The 16,292-nt window shown below is 53.0% G+C and overlaps 1 protein-coding gene across 1 annotated transcript; it reads right to left on the minus strand.

The window, feature by feature from the left end:
- Window positions 1–10,169: 10,169 nt before the first annotated feature.
- On the minus strand, window positions 10,170–14,766 carry LOC310647811 (torsin-1B-like). Its single transcript, XM_083375341.1, has 5 exons — window positions 14,421–14,766; window positions 13,690–13,955; window positions 12,620–12,795; window positions 11,974–12,101; window positions 10,170–11,340 (listed from the first exon to the last, which is right to left on the minus strand). The coding sequence occupies exons 1-5, from the start codon at window positions 14,710–14,712 to the stop codon at window positions 11,099–11,101; spliced, it is 1,104 nt and encodes a 367-aa protein (XP_083231467.1). The 5' UTR covers window positions 14,713–14,766; the 3' UTR covers window positions 10,170–11,098.
- Window positions 14,767–16,292: the final 1,526 nt, after the last annotated feature.

Here is a 16,292-nt window from a genome sequence, read left to right on the forward strand (position 1 = left end):
TAGATATTATACTTTTCGGCCTGGCCTAATTCTAGCCCGGGCGATGGTTCTTAGAACCAGAAAGAAAACCTCAACGGCTGATTCCTAATGCTAGATGTGGCCGTTGATATATAAAAGATTTTATAGCTCCCTAGCTTTGCAGACTGAGCAGAGGAACAAGTGCGCTCTTCTGCCAACTGTTCCTCGAAAGAGACAATGCATGCTGGGCACAGCAGAGGAAGAAAGAAGAAAGAAAAAGCAAGAAAATGTATCCAGCTCAAGCCCTATTAGCCTTTGGCTGTGAGGGTGCCTCCTTCGCTGTGAGGTAAGTTTAGTTGAGTCTTGTATTCTTCAAAGCTTTAGGATAAGGAAAGGGAATACCTGTATTGGGGTAATAGTAAGCACTGTGTATTTTGCATTATTAGGAGTAAGACTCCAGTGGCATCTGAAGTAAAACTGTTGTTGGTTTTTTTAACTCATAGGCTTCTAGTACACCATCTTAGAAGACAGAAGACACATTCTCAGCCTGCAGTGTTGATGGTGAAAATGGAGGAAGAAGGAATGGAACGGAAGAATGAGTATGGTCTCCACCAAGAATGCTACTTCACCAAGTCAATCAGTACCTAACTGTAGATAATAGATTTAATGCTATTCCTGCCAGCTGTAAATTTAGCTATGGCAATGGTTCTTACAACCAGAAAGGAAACCTCCCCAACAGCCCTTTTTAATGCTAGGCGTGGCTGTTGATTGATTATAGATTTTATACTTTTCTGCCTGGCATAATTCTAGCCACCGCGATGGTTCTTAGAACCAGAAAACCTCAACGGCCCTTTTAAATGACCAGTGTGGCCGATGGTTAATAATAGATTTTTATAGTTTTCTGCCTGGCCTAATTCTAGCCATGGCGGTGGTTCTTAGAACCAGAAAGAAAACCGCAATGGCCTTTTTTTAATGCTAGGTGTGGCTGTTGATCGATTATAAATATTATACTTTTCGGCCTGGCCTAATTCTAGCCCGGGCGATGGTTCTTAGAACCAGAAAGAAAACCTCAACGGCTGATTCCTAATGCTAGATGTGGCCGTTGATATATAAAAGATTTTATAGCTCCCTAGCTTTGCAGACTGAGCAGAGGAACAAGTGCGCTCTTCTGCCAACTGTTCCTCGAAAGAGACAATGCATGCTGGGCACAGCAGAGGAAGAAAGAAGAAAGAAAAAGCAAGAAAATGTATCCAGCTCAAGCCCTATTAGCCTTTGGCTGTGAGGGTGCCTCCTTCGCTGTGAGGTAAGTTTAGTTGAGTCTTGTATTCTTCAAAGCTTTAGGATAAGGAAAGGGAAAACCTGTATTGGGGTAATAGTAAGCACTGTGTATTTTGCATTATTAGGAGTAAGACTCCAGTGGCATCTGAAGTAAAACTGTTGTTGGTTTTTTTAACTCATAGGCTTCTAGTACACCATCTTAGAAGACAGAAGACACATTGTCAGCCTGCAGTGTTGATGGTGAAAATGGAGGAAGAAGGAATGGAACGGAAGAATGAGTATGGTCTCCACCAAGAATGCTACTTCAAGTCAATCAGTACCTAACTGTAGATAATAGATTTAATGCTATTCCTGCCAGCTGTAAATTTAGCTATGGCAATGGTTCTTACAACCAGAAAGGAAACCTCCCCAACAGCCCTTTTTAATGCTAGGCGTGGCTGTTGATTGATTATAGATTTTATACTTTTCTGCCTGGCATAATTCTAGCCACCGCGATGGTTCTTAGAACCAGAAAACCTCAACGGCCCTTTTAAATGACCAGTGTGGCCGATGGTTAATAATAGATTTTTATAGTTTTCTGCCTGGCCTAATTCTAGCCATGGCGGTGGTTCTTAGAACCAGAAAGAAAACCGCAATGGCCTTTTTTTAATGCTAGGTGTGGCTGTTGATCGATTATAAATATTATACTTTTCGGCCTGGCCTAATTCTAGCCCGGGCGATGGTTCTTAGAACCAGAAAGAAAACCTCAACGGCTGATTCCTAATGCTAGATGTGGCCGTTGATATATAAAAGATTTTATAGCTCCCTAGCTTTGCAGACTGAGCAGAGGAACAAGTGCGCTCTTCTGCCAACTGTTCCTCGAAAGAGACAATGCATGCTGGGCACAGCAGAGGAAGAAAGAAGAAAGAAAAAGCAAGAAAATGTATCCAGCTCAAGCCCTATTAGCCTTTGGCTGTGAGGGTGCCTCCTTCGCTGTGAGGTAAGTTTAGTTGAGTCTTGTATTCTTCAAAGCTTTAGGATAAGGAAAGGGAAAACCTGTATTGGGGTAATAGTAAGCACTGTGTATTTTGCATTATTAGGAGTAAGACTCCAGTGGCATCTGAAGTAAAACTGTTGTTGGTTTTTTTAACTCATAGGCTTCTAGTACACCATCTTAGAAGACAGAAGACACATTGTCAGCCTGCAGTGTTGATGGTGAAAATGGAGGAAGAAGGAATGGAACGGAAGAATGAGTATGGTCTCCACCAAGAATGCTACTTCACCGAGTCAATCAGAACTGAACTGTAGATAATAGATTTAACGCCATTCCTGCCAGACACATCCAGTCCCTGAGCGGTTACTCTGTGAGACTCACACTAGAAGTCTCTCCGGGTCGCCCCGGGTGACCCTTTCAATCACTGAGTGAGCAGCGAGGGTGAATCACACTGGAGGGGTCAAGAGCCCTCGGCCAGAAGCCTCTCCCAGTCCCTGAGGCTCCCCAACTGAGTCTCAAACTGGAAGGGAATCCTTTTGGATGGCTTCCCTCACTACTTTACACGTGGCCAATGATGATCCTTATCAGTGCCGTCAGTGAAACCAGAGAGACAAAAGAGATGCACTATTCCTGATTCCATCTGTGCACATGGTCGACCCCCACGTTTAGGCGTGGACCCCCTGCCACTCACCTCAGCCCATTTACCGCCAGCTTTCCTCCTCCACTGTCCTCCCCCAGCCATTCTCCACGATCAATGGGCCCTTGGCCCTCTGCCCGTCGCCCTTCGGTCCAGCCAATTCACCTAGAAAACCTCTATCCTGGGTCTTTGGCCGTACGGGAGAATCCCAGGGGGGTGGGGGGACAGATGTGATGCAAGATTTTTTAAAGAAGTGTGGCTACTCTACACGTTTTGGGCCTTGCAGCTCTTTCACCAGAATTGGGAGGAGGGGGATTGGCAGCAGGAGTAGCAGCTGCCGGGGCCACTGGGGGGGAAGGGCAGTCTGACAAGGGTGCGTTGGGGGAACAAGGGGGGGGGGCTTCACGAAGACAGCTTGAGTCACAACTCAAACGAAAGAGGGGAGGAGGAGAAAGGCCGGAGCAGCTTCTGCTATTGCCAGGTAGGTGGGTTAAGGGTGCACACAGGCAAAGAGAGGGCTGGTGGGCTGCTAGAACTGCGACCGTCTTGGGAGGGTAGCGTGGGGCAAATGGCAAGGCTGGGGGGGCTAATGGGACTGCGACCGTCTTGGGTGGGTAACGCGGGCAAATGGCAAGGCTGGGGGGCTAATGGGACTGCGACCGTCTTGGGAGGGTAGCGTGGGGCAAATGGCAAGGCTGGGGGGCTAATGGGACTGCGACCGTCTTGGGAGGGTAGCGTGGGGCAAATGGCAAGGCTGGGGGGCTAATGGGACTGCGACCGTCTTGGGAGGGTAGCGTGGGGCAAATGGCAAGGCTGGGGGGCTAATGGGACTGCGACCGTCTTGGGAGGGTAGCGTGGGGCAAATGGCAAGGCTGGGGGGCTAATGGGACTGCGACCGTCTTGGGTGGGTAGCGTGGGGCAAATGGCAAGGCTGGGGGGCTAATGGGACTGCGACCGTCTTGGGTGGGTAGCGTGGGGCAAATGGCAAGGTTGGGGGGCTAATGGGACTGCGACCGTCTTGGGTGGGTAACGTGGGGCAAATGGCAAGGCTGGGGGGCTGATGGGACTGCGACCGTCTTGGGAGGGTACTGTGGGCAAATGGCAAGGCTGGGGGGCTAATGGGACTGCGACCGTCTTGGGAGGGCAGCGTGGGGCAAATGGCAAGGCTGGGGGGCTAATGGGACTGCGACCGTCTTGGGAGGGCAGCGTGGGGCAAATGGCAAGGTTGGGGGGCTAATGGGACTGCGACCGTCTTGGGTGGGTAACGTGGGGCAAATGGCAAGGCTGGGGGGCTGATGGGACTGCGACCGTCTTGGGAGGGTAGCGTGGGGCAAATGGCAAGGCTGGGGGGCTAATGGGACTGCGACCGTCTTGGGAGGGTAGCGTGGGGCAAATGGCAAGGCTGGGGGGCTAATGGGACTGCGACCGTCTTGGGTGGGTAACGTGGGGCAAATGGCAAGGCTGGGGGGCTGATGGGACTGCGACCGTCTTGGGAGGGTAGCGTGGGGCAAATGGCAAGGCTGGGGGGCTAATGGGACTGCGACCGTCTTGGGAGGGTAGCGTGGGGCAAATGGCAAGGCTGGGGGGCTAATGGGACTGCGACCGTCTTGGGTGGGTAACGTGGGGCAAATGGCAAGGTTGGGGGGCTGATGGGACTGCGACCGTCTTGGGTGGGTAACGTGGGGCAAATAGCAAGGCTGGGGGGCTAATGGGACTGCGACCGTCTTGGGTGGGTAACGTGGGGCAAATGGCAAGGTTGGGGGGCTAATGGGACTGCGACCGTCTTGGGTGGGTAACGTGGGGCAAATGTCAGGGCTGGGGGGCTAATGGGACTGCGACCGTCTTGGGAGGGTAGCGTGGGGCAAATGGCAAGGTTGGGGGGCTAATGGGACTGCGACCGTCTTGGGTGGGTAACGTGGGGCAAATGGCAAGGCTGGGGGGCTGATGGGACTGCGACCGTCTTGGGAGGGTACTGTGGGCAAATGGCAAGGCTGGGGGGCTAATGGGACTGCGACCGTCTTGGGAGGGCAGCGTGGGGCAAATGGCAAGGCTGGGGGGCTAATGGGACTGCGACCGTCTTGGGAGGGCAGCGTGGGGCAAATGGCAAGGTTGGGGGGCTAATGGGACTGCGACCGTCTTGGGTGGGTAACGTGGGGCAAATGGCAAGGCTGGGGGGCTGATGGGACTGCGACCGTCTTGGGAGGGTAGCGTGGGGCAAATGGCAAGGCTGGGGGGCTAATGGGACTGCGACCGTCTTGGGAGGGTAGCGTGGGGCAAATGGCAAGGCTGGGGGGCTAATGGGACTGCGACCGTCTTGGGTGGGTAACGTGGGGCAAATGGCAAGGCTGGGGGGCTGATGGGACTGCGACCGTCTTGGGAGGGTACTGTGGGCAAATGGCAAGGCTGGGGGGCTAATGGGACTGCGACCGTCTTGGGAGGGTAGCGTGGGGCAAATGGCAAGGCTGGGGGGCTAATGGGACTGCGACCGTCTTGGGAGGGTAGCATGGGGCAAATGGCAAGGCTGGGGGGCTGATGGGACTGCGACCGTCTTGGGAGGGTACTGTGGGCAAATGGCAAGGCTGGGGGGCTAATGGGACTGCGACCGTCTTGGGAGGGTAGCGTGGGGCAAATGGCAAGGCTGGGGGGCTAATGGGACTGCGACCGTCTTGGGAGGGTAGCGTGGGGCAAATGGCAAGGCTGGGGGGCTACTGGGACTGCGACCGTCTTGGGAGGGCAGCGTGGGGCAAATGGCAAGGCTGGGGGGCTAATGGGACTGCGACCGTCTTGGGAGGGCAGCGTGGGGCAAATGGCAAGGCTGGGGGGCTAATGGGACTGCGACCGTCTTGGGAGGGCAGCGTGGGGCAAATGGCAAGGCTGGGGGGCTGATGGGACTGCGACCGTCTTGGGTGGGTAACGTGGGGCAAATGGCAAGGCTGGGGGGCTGATGGGACTGCGACCGTCTTGGGTGGGTAACGTGGGGCAAATGGCAAGGCTGGGGGGCTGATGGGACTGCGACCGTCTTGGGTGGGTAACGTGGGGCAAATGGCAAGGTTGGGGGGCTGATGGGACTGCGACCGTCTTGGGTGGGTAACGTGGGGCAAATAGCAAGGCTGGGGGGCTGATGGGACTGCAACCGTCTTGGGAGGGTAGCGTGGGGCAAATGGCATGGCTGGGGGGCTAATGGGACTGCGACCGTCTTGGGAGGGTACTGTGGGCAAATGGCAGGGCTGGGGGGCTGATGGGACTGCGACCGTCTTGGGTGGGTAACGTGGGGCAAATGGCAAGGTTGGGGGACTAATGGGACTGCGACCGTCTTGGGTGGGTAACGTGGGGCAAATGGCAAGGTTGGGGGGCTGATGGGACTGCGACCGTCTTGGGTGGGTAACGTGGGGCAAATAGCAAGGCTGGGGGGCTAATGGGACTGCGACCGTCTTGGGTGGGTAACGTGGGGCAAATGGCAAGGTTGGGGGGCTAATGGGACTGCGACCGTCTTGGGTGGGTAACGTGGGGCAAATGTCAGGGCTGGGGGGCTAATGGGACTGCGACCGTCTTGGGAGGGTAGCGTGGGGCAAATGGCAGGGCTGGGGGGCTAATGGGACTGCGACCGTCTTGGGAGGGTAGCGTGGGGCAAATGGCATGGCTGGGGGGCTAATGGGACTGCGACCGTCTTGGGAGGGTAGCGTGGGGCAAATGTCAGGGCTGGGGGGCTAATGGGACTGCGACCGTCTTGGGAGGGTAGCGTGGGGCAAATGGCATGGCTGGGGGGCTAATGGGACTGCGACCGTCTTGGGAGGGTAGCGTGGGGCAAATGGCAGGGCTGGGGGGCTAATGGGACTGCGACCGTCTTGGGAGGGTAGCGTGGGGCAAATGGCATGGCTGGGGGGCTAATGGGACTGCGACCGTCTTGGGAGGGTAGCGTGGGGCAAATGGCAGGGCTGGGGGGCTAATGGGACTGCGACCGTCTTGGGAGGGTAGCGTGGGGCAAATGGCATGGTTGGGGGGCTAATGGGACTGCGACCGTCTTGGGAGGGTAGCGTGGGGCAAATGGCAGGGCTGGGGGGCTAATGGGACTGCGACCGTCTTGGGAGGGTAGCGTGGGGCAAATGGCAGGGCTGGGGGGCTAATGGGACTGCGACCGTCTTGGGAGGGCAGCGTGGGGCAAATGGCAGGGCTGGGGGGCTAATGGGACTGCGACCGTCTTGGGAGGGCAGCGTGGGGCAAATGGCAGGGCTGGGGGGCTAATGGGACTGCGACCGTCTTGGGAGGGCAGCGTGGGGCAAATGGCAGGGCTGGGGGGCTAATGGGACTGCGACCGTCTTGGGAGGGCAGCGTGGGGCAAATGGCAGGGCTGGGGGGCTAATGGGACTGCGACCGTCTTGGGAGGGTAGCGTGGGGCAAATGGCAGGGCTGGGGGGCTAATGGGACTGCGACCGTCTTGGGAGGGTAGCGTGGGGCAAATGGCAGGGCTGGGGGGCTAATGGGACTGCGACCGTCTTGGGAGGGTAGCGTGGGGCAAATGGCAGGGCTGGGGGGCTAATGGGACTGCGACCGTCTTGGGAGGGCAGCGTGGGGCAAATGGCAGGGCTGGGGGGCTAATGGGACTGCGACCGTCTTGGGAGGGTAGCGTGGGGCAAATGGCAGGGCTGGGGGGCTAATGGGACTGCGACCGTCTTGGGAGGGTAGCGTGGGGCAAATGGCAGGGCTGGGGGGCTAATGGGACTGCGACCGTCTTGGGAGGGTAGCGTGGGGCAAATGGCAGGGCTGGGGGGCTAATGGGACTGCGACCGTCTTGGGAGGGCAGCGTGGGGCAAATGGCAAGGCTGGGGGGCTAATGGGACTGCGACCGTCTTGGGAGGGTACTGTGGGCAAATGGCAAGGCTGGGGGGCTAATGGGACTGCGACCGTCTTGGGAGGGTAGAGCCGGGTGAAGCCTCGCTGGCCTTGCTCTTTGCCTGTCTCCCCCCATCCCAGTCACCCCTGGCAACAGCAGAAGCTGCTCCGGCCTTTCTCCTCCTCCCCTCTTTCTTTGAGTTGTGACCCAAGCTGTCTTCGTGAAGCCCCCCCCTCTTGTTCCCCCAACGCACCCTTGTCAGACTGCCCCTCCCCCCAGTGGCCCCGGGGGCTGCTACTCTGCTGCCCGTCCCCCTCCTCCCAATTCTGGGGACAGAGCAGCCACAGCACTTAAAAAACTCTTGCATCACAGCTGCCCCCCCCCGCCCCTGGGATTGCCCATCGCTCGCTGCCCCCGCAGCACCATGGCTTCGGCCTGCCCCCGATGGGCTGGGGCTATTTGTCCCGTACAGCCACAGACCCCGGACAAGGGGTGTCTGGGCGCATTGGGCGGGCCGAAGGGCAACGGGCAGAGGGCCAAGGGCGCATGGGCCCTGGTGACTGGCTGGGGGAGGGCAGCGGAGGAGGAAATGGGCTGAGGTGAGTGGCAGGGGGCGAAGGAGGCGTGGCCAGGGGAGCCTTTCGGTCCCTGGGGGAGCAGCCCCCGGCTGGAAGCCTCTCCCGGTCCCTGAGGATCCCCAGCTGAGCCTCACACCGGAGGGGAATCCCTGTGAGCACGGGTGAGTTGATGGAGCGCATTTCTCGGGCGAAAGGCGGCACTGCTCCTGAGGCCATCTTGACTCACAGAGGTGGCGCCAAGGCACTCCAGAGTTACCACTCTGTGAAACTCACTCTGAATGCAGAGGCAGCCAGTCGTCCCCCAGGCTCCTTCGGTCCTTAAGCCGTCACCACACAGGAGGAGTCAACAGCGCTCAACTACAAGCCGCCTCCGGTGCCTGAGGATCCCCAGCTGAGTCTCAAACTGGAAGGGGATCCAGTGTAAGTTATGTTTTGACTGATACATGTTAATCGTGACACACAGGATGTGGCGGTCAGCTCAATAATTTTCATTTCTTTGGTCACACACATTTCTCTCTTTGTTCCTGAAATTTCTGTAAATGGGATTCAAGCTTGGTAACATTCTGTTTGACATGTATTTTTGTAATAAAATTTAGTTACTCCTGATTTAACCGTTAAGTAGTTGTGATGCTTATGGTAGACATTTTATCTTTTGCCTGTTTTTATGTATTCTTTCTTATCACCCTCTCTTCACCAAGAGATACCTGTTGTGATATTCATGTATTTGAACACTGAAGTTGTGTTTCTTCTCAGAAATTTTTTTTGATGACAACTATGGTTTCTTTTACACCTCACCTTTTGTTGAAAATGTCATTTTAAATTAGTGAACTGTTTAACCCACCGTGGCATTTTATCATTGCTTTTGTAATTTTTATGTGACTTTTTATCCTTAAAGTATTGGATTATGCTTCTATGTATTTTATCTTTAAGACTGTATTATTTTTTGAATTGTACAAACTGTTTCAGCTGTGTAATGCTTGGAAGATGCGATGCTTGTGTCAAAGAAACAATACAGTATTTGAAAGTACTTGATTATATTTGTGATCCCGCAAGTCAGAGCTTGGACCTGTTGGGCACCGTGCGCTTCTCCTCTTCGCTGAAGTCACCGAGGATCATCTTTTGTAAGGATTTGGGGTTTGGGTGTATTCAGAAATGTCCTGTGCTACCAAAATTGTGCTTTTCATAAAATTATTTTAATTTCTCTCTTATCTATCTCACCTATTAATCATCTATAATAATCTAGTGACCTTTTCTGCTGTACCTGAGGGGGGAAATGCCACGGACCTATCTGGCCACAGGAGGGCAGCATTGCCTGTTTTGCCCTCCTCGGTGCCCTATTAGAAATGAAATTTTAGCTCCTGGAATTATCTTTTATACTCCTGACAGCCTCTTCTGTGGCTGCTTTGAGCTTCCATCAAAGGAAAGACACGAAAGAATAAAAATAAGCCACTCCAGGGCTTCTTTGCCAAACGTTATGGCACACACTGGCCACAGGAGGGCAGACTTTGAGAAACACTCTGACCAAACTCAGTTTTATGGGCGTTTGCTTATTTTGTATATTCCTTTATCAAAGGCGTTCGCCAAGTGCCCCTAGGAAAAAAGCACAGAGTTGTAGGAATCTCAGGGGTTCTGGCGAAAGGTGTCCGTAAGAAGGCAGACTTTCCTGCTTTTACCAGCTGGGCTTGGGGTGAAGAGAACCAAAGTCCTGCCACAAGGCCTCCCACTTACTATCGGCACAGCCTCCACGAAACAACTCCCTGTTTTGAGCTGGGACACAGACTTGAACCGGTGGAGCCAGTCAAAGGGACATTACCCCCGAACCCTGAATTTGTAAGATTGGTCACTAAACGAACGATTGTAAGTTGAGGACTGTAATAGACAAGCAACTGGAAAAAAACCAAGATTCATCCCAAATCATCTTCATCACTCATTTATTATAATTCTCACTTTTTCCCCTAGTTGCATTCAATCATATTATAACTCTAGTGTTCTGCATATAAAACACTCATTAAAAAAATACATTTCTTTAAAGCTCATTCTGTTAAAAAAAGCGAAATGGCTAAGTAAATTGCACACCCAGTTTGCAGATGTTGGATTTTAGGTAACAGGTTCGCAAACCACAGAAAGTCGCATCAGTGACCAGTGAAGATGCAACTGTAAGTAAAAATAAAATAAAATAAAAATCTGGATTCTTGGCAGTCTATCCACAGGAAAACCATCCTCTGTATAAACCTCATGAGGACTGGAAACTTGGTCTTGAGAAAAAGATGACTGCCAGATAAAGAAAAGGCTTATATTTTTTTTCACCGCTCCATCAAGAGGCTTATGAGCTATGTTTCCATTCATAAACCTCATGAGGACCAGGAGCTTGATCCAGAGAAAAGCATGTCAGATAAAGGAGAAAGTTTTTCCCCTAAATTGAATGGGTTCTTGAGCATAGTCTCAAGAGACATATGAATTATCAAATTGGCCTACAAGATACCCTGAACTGACACAACCTCTACAACACGACACTCATCAATACTGACCTAAGAAGGCACACTCTGGTTTTGACCTTTCTCTAACCTGAAATTCTCAAAAAGTAATTTTTGGGGGTGCAGATGGGGTGAGATGAGAAGACAGATCTTGTGTAACAACATTTAGTGATTTTAGGGGGGGGTCAGCTCAGAACTCGTTTGGTTCATTCAGACTGTTAGGAATAATCAAAGTTTTTAAAAAGTGCGTATCCAGAGACTGCCTTTTTTTTCTTTTCTTTTTTAAAAGTGCACAAACAGAAATCGTTGCATAGATTTTCTCCCCTGGTTTTGGGACTCTTAAAAAAGAGAAACAGGTCCCCGTGATCCCTAATAGAAATCCAGCTTGGTCTGCACAGTTTTACAGCCTTTGTCCGAATAAATCTTCTCATCCTTGGGGAAAAAGGTCATCTCGCCGGCCACCTGGTTGACGATCTCTTCGTCCATTGGGTTGCCACGGGACTTCATCTCTGCCCGGATGCACATTTTGACGTGCTTGTACTCCAGGGGAAGGAACGGAACAAAGTAATCAATGAGGTTCCGGTCAATCAGGCTGCTGTGCCACAGGCCACCTGTGGAAGAGACGAGGCGTGAGAAAAGCGGGGAGCTCTGGAAGGACCCTGGGAAAGGGGGCCCACATCCGGGTTTGGTGATGAACGCTAAAGATCGCCTGCTATGCCTGCCAAGGTAGGTATTCAGAGCAGGGCCTTATCGGTGGCAGCTCCCTCTTCTTCCTGCAGTGTTCGCCCTAAATAGATTTGAGAGATGCCTACGGTATATTCTCTCCAAACAGGCCCTTGTTGAAAACTTCTGTCTTTAGTCTTCCCTCTCATGCATGGGTGATGGATAAAATTTTCTCTACTGGCCTCCCTCCCTCCTTCCTCTTCTTTCCTTTCTCTCCCTCCCTCCCTCCCTTCTTGCTTGCTTCCTTCCTTTCTTCCTCCCCTCCTTCCTCCCTCCCTTCCCAAAGCATATTGTCTGAATCTCCCCTTCCCTTCCCTTATCATCCTCCTCATCTGTCTGTCTATCTTCCCATCTTCCTCCAATTTCAAGACAAAGTCTTTCAGACAGCGTGGGAACTGATAATAGGCCGATGCTGAGCTGTCAAAGACATCCAGAAAAATCATGGTATTGACAAAACTTTTTTTTTTTTGTATGGGATTTGGGAGGGGAAAATCCAACGCAGATCCTAGGTCGCTACTCACTGTTCCTGTTGTTGAAAACCCCCAGGGACAAGACCACTTCCAAATCTTTCAGCCCGATCTCCTCCCTCTCCTGGCCGCTCCTCCAAAAATCTAGCGCGACTTTCGTAATCAAGTCGCCTCCCGCGTTGCTGTTGGGAAGCAGAGGTTGAAAAGAACCAGCATTACAAACCCGCCCCTTTCCCACATCCAATAGGACCCATGGGTCACTTAAGACACAGGTTGGCAACCTAGGGCCTCAGTGCCAAAGCTGCCCGTTCTATTGGACCGCCTGCAGCCTTGACCCTGAATTTCAGTGTCTATTTTTCAAACGTCTGCAGCATGAATTCTTGCAGGTGAAGAAGGAAAAACTCCTCTCTAAATCCCCTGGGGAGAAATAACGCCACCAGTGAGGTGTTCCCACCCCTGGTGAATTCCTGCCTGCACTCTAGGGAGGGTGACGGCTGTCTATCAAAAGGGCAGAGAATCTTGCCTAAGCCTTCTCGCAACCCCGTAAATGTTGGGCTCAGCTGTGGCTGTGAGTTGAGGATTAGCCGTAGTCTTATAGCAACTGTATCTTATGTTAGACGGAAGGAAAGCAGCAGAGAGCATTTCATTCCGGTCATAATAAACTCAGATTAACTTATTCAGACCCCGGATCTCCCAGCACCTGAGGAAAATGAAGATGGCTCGCCGATACGACACGCCGTCAATCTGCTCGTAGTAATCCAGGAAGGGTTTGATGGCGTCAATCAGCCCTGGGTGCAGCTTGTCCATTTCGTCAAAGATGAAGAGGGACCTTGCGCAGCTGCTGACGTTACCTCGGATCCATTTCTGCAGCTGGTCCTGGAACCCAGAGGGGCAAAGGTTACAAGCTGTGTAAAGATTGGGCAGGAAGGCCCTCAGGTTGCTTGGGTGGAATTCAATACAGGCAGTCCTAGAACTTACAACAGTTCATTTACTGACCGTTCAAAGTTACAATGGCACTGAAAAAGGAGACTTATCTCCACTTTTCACACTTAGGACCGTTGCAGCATGCCCCTGGTCGCATGATCGAAATTCAGACACTTGGCAACCGTCACATACTTATGACGATTGCAGCGTCCCAGGGTCGTGTGAACCTGACGAGCAAAGTCAATGAGGGAAGGCAGATCCACTTAGCAACTGTGTTACTACCTTAATCCACTGCAGTGATTCACTTAAGATGGTGGCAAGGAAGGTCGTAACATGGGGCAAAACTCACTTAGTGACTGTCTTGCTTAGCAATAGAAACTTTGGCCTCATTTGTGGTGTTCGCTCAGGAACTCCCTAGAAATCCTTCCCCTTAAATACCCAGAACTTTTAAAGTCTTGCTTTCCATTCTTCTCAGCTCCTTCCTTCCAACTGCTTCATCTTTTCTAGTCGTCAGGAGATTGTTATTATTTTTTTTACAAAAGGGGATTTCAGTGCCTTGTGGAACCAGCTAAGCTGGTTTCTTTCTTTTTCTGGCTCCTTCCTGCAAAGGGCACCAGAGGACAAATAAACAGCATTTCCGGAGGGGACAGCTCCTTTCCTTCCCCGATTATTGGGTTGGGGGCAGTCCTACCTTAGTCACAACTCTCAGACTTATTCTCTTAGCCTCACTTGGCCTGTCAGTAAAACGGGTCCAACAGCAGCCCAGAAGCGGCTGTAATTCTGTCAAAGATGCTGCAAAAACAGCCCCTTGCACCTGAGCTGAAGCGACTCAGGTTTTGCTCTCACCTTGTAGAGAGGGACCAGGTGCTCGTGCGGGAAATGCAGCGTAGAAAGAAAGAGGTGCACAAATTTGCTCTTGAGCCCGGCTGGGTAGAGGTTCTCGGCGATGATTTGGCTGACAAAGTTTTTCCCCGTCCCGGCCCAGCCGTGCAGCGAGAGGACCAGCGGCTTCTTCGGGCTGGGGTTGTTGACGAAGCCGGTCAGCGCCTTCACGATGACCCCTTGGGCCAGGTGCTGGCCGAAGAGCCTCTCGTCCAGGGCCTGCTGCAGGGCTGTGGGCAAAATTCACTTCAGAAACGTCTCACTCAGCGACCTACATTCTGGTCCCATTGTGGTCGCGAGGGGAGGACTACCTGCCGCAGGGCTGTGGAGGGATGAGGAAGGGATGGGGAGGGAGGGAGGGGAGCAGGGGCCTTGGGACGGAGTCCTAGACACCTAAGACCAGGGGTCTTCAAACTTGGCCCTTTTATGACTTGTGGACTTCAATTCCCAGAATTCAGCTTTGCTGGCTGAGGAATTCTGGGAGTTGAAGTCCACAAGTCATAAAAGGGCCAAGTTTGAAGACCCCTGCCTAAGACTTTAGACAGGGGCAGAGACCGGCTGGGGAAGATGGGAACTCGGTTGCCAGGAGACGGCGTCCTCTCCCGCGACAGCAGGTGCAGAGGCAGGTTGGGGACTATGGGAGATGTATTCCCCCAAAGACTCCGGGGGGGGGGGCTGCGCCGCCTCCCAAATACCTGCGGGGTCGGCTCGGGGGTCGTCGGGAGGGCAGCACTCCACGAAGGCACAGTAGAAGCGGGGCGAGGAGAGGTAGCCGGTCAGCATGGAGGCCGCCCCGATGGCCAGGCTGACGCTGACCGGCTCCAGCGCCGCCGACCGCAGCGCGCCCAGCAGCAGCAACGCCAGCAGCGCCGCCGGCCGCAGGATGGCTGCCTCTCCCGCGCGCGCGACTACCACTCCCGGCAGGCCCCGCGGCGGCACTTCCGCCCGGCTCGGCGCGCAGCAGCCGCCATCATTGGCCGAGGGCATCAAAAAGGCCTAGGATTCCTCAACGTTAACGCTACGGGACAGAAAAGAGTGCCCTCCCGTGGTCACAGTAAGGAACCGCACCCAGTCAAGGAAATAAAGCTTTTCAATGGGATTTTAAGGTTATTATTCTGAACCATTATTATTAGAAGCCGTTCTTAGTATTTATAGTCACGTGATCGCCATTTTTCTGTAAGCCGTGAGCCTGTAGGTGGCTATGTGATCTCCCCCCCACCCCCAAAATAAAAATAAAAAAATGAGACTTTTTTCACAAGCAAAGTTCAGTGGGAGAAGCCGGGTTCGTTTAAGGACAACATGACTCATTAACAACTGCAGTGATTCGCTTAAAAGTTTTGCCAAAAAAAGGGGTCATAAAATGGGGCGCTTTGTTTAACAGTGAGAATTGTGTAAGGCTTTTGAAGCAGCTTTCCTTCTTCAGTGCCCGTTCTGCAGCCCTTGGGCCTCCCGTTGCTCTATCATGATTAACATCAAGGCATCTAACAATAAAGATGCAGAAGAATAAGCTCAAAATCCCGACCCTTCTGTCCCCTGAACTCGTCTTGCCCCCTCCGGCTGTAAAACAGCGCCCGAGTGCCATTTTAGAAATGCAGACGCCGCACCTAAGCCTGAAAAGGAATCCCTGAATTTTATGTTGCAAATACATGAACTTTATCTCTATGTTCCCCATTTGGCGTCTTGTTTTTCTCCCTGAGATGGAGAGGGTACAAAGAGACTCGGCCTCCCGGTCTCTCGTACCGTCGCAACCACCGGCATCCAGCCGCCCCCTTAGGCACAGGAAGTCGGCCATGCCGGGAAGGTCGTTCTGAACAGAAGTGGAAGGACGGTCACGGAGACGGACAGGAAGTTAGCCACGTCGGGGAGGTCGGTGGGGAGGGCAGTGGAGGACTACTGCGCATGTTCGACCGGAAGTCGGCCATGCCGGGAAGGTCGTTCTGAACAGAAGTGGAAGGACGGCCACGGAAACGGACAGGAAGTTAGCCACGCCGGGGAGGTCGGTGGGGAGGGCAGTGGAGGACTACTGCGCATGTTCGACCGGAAGTCGGCCATGCCGGGAAGGTCGTTCTGAACAGAAGTGGAAGGACGGCCACGGAGACGGACAGGAAGTTAGCCACGCCGGGGAGGTCGGTGGGGAGGGCAGTGGAAGACTACTGCGCATGTCTGACCGGAAGTCGGCCATGCCGGGAAGGTCGTTCTGAATAGAAGTGGAAGGACGGCCACGGAGACGGACAGGAAGTTGGCTACGCCGGGGAGGTCGGTGGGGAGGGCAGTGGAGGACTACTGCGCATGTCTGACCGGAAGTCGGCCATACCGGGAAGTGTTATGGGCCAGTTGTTGTGATCATGTTATACTCCCCGGGTGTTATTTTTGTGAACAATAGAACAGTATTTGTAAAAGAGTATTTTGATCTGTTGTGGTCTTTTCTTTTCATCAAGGGGGGAAACTTCCGCTTTCTGTCCTTTACTATATGCTAGACAGCTGGGAATAAGCTTCTTTGGCTCGCTTTAAGCCCTTTCACTACGTTTCCTTCGGCGGCTCTTCTGCAGCCCCAGCGCCTCTTGGAC

Source organism: Vipera ursinii, assembly GCF_947247035.1.
Source record: "Vipera ursinii genome assembly, chromosome: 16".
Lineage (NCBI taxonomy): Eukaryota > Metazoa > Chordata > Lepidosauria > Squamata > Viperidae > Vipera > Vipera ursinii.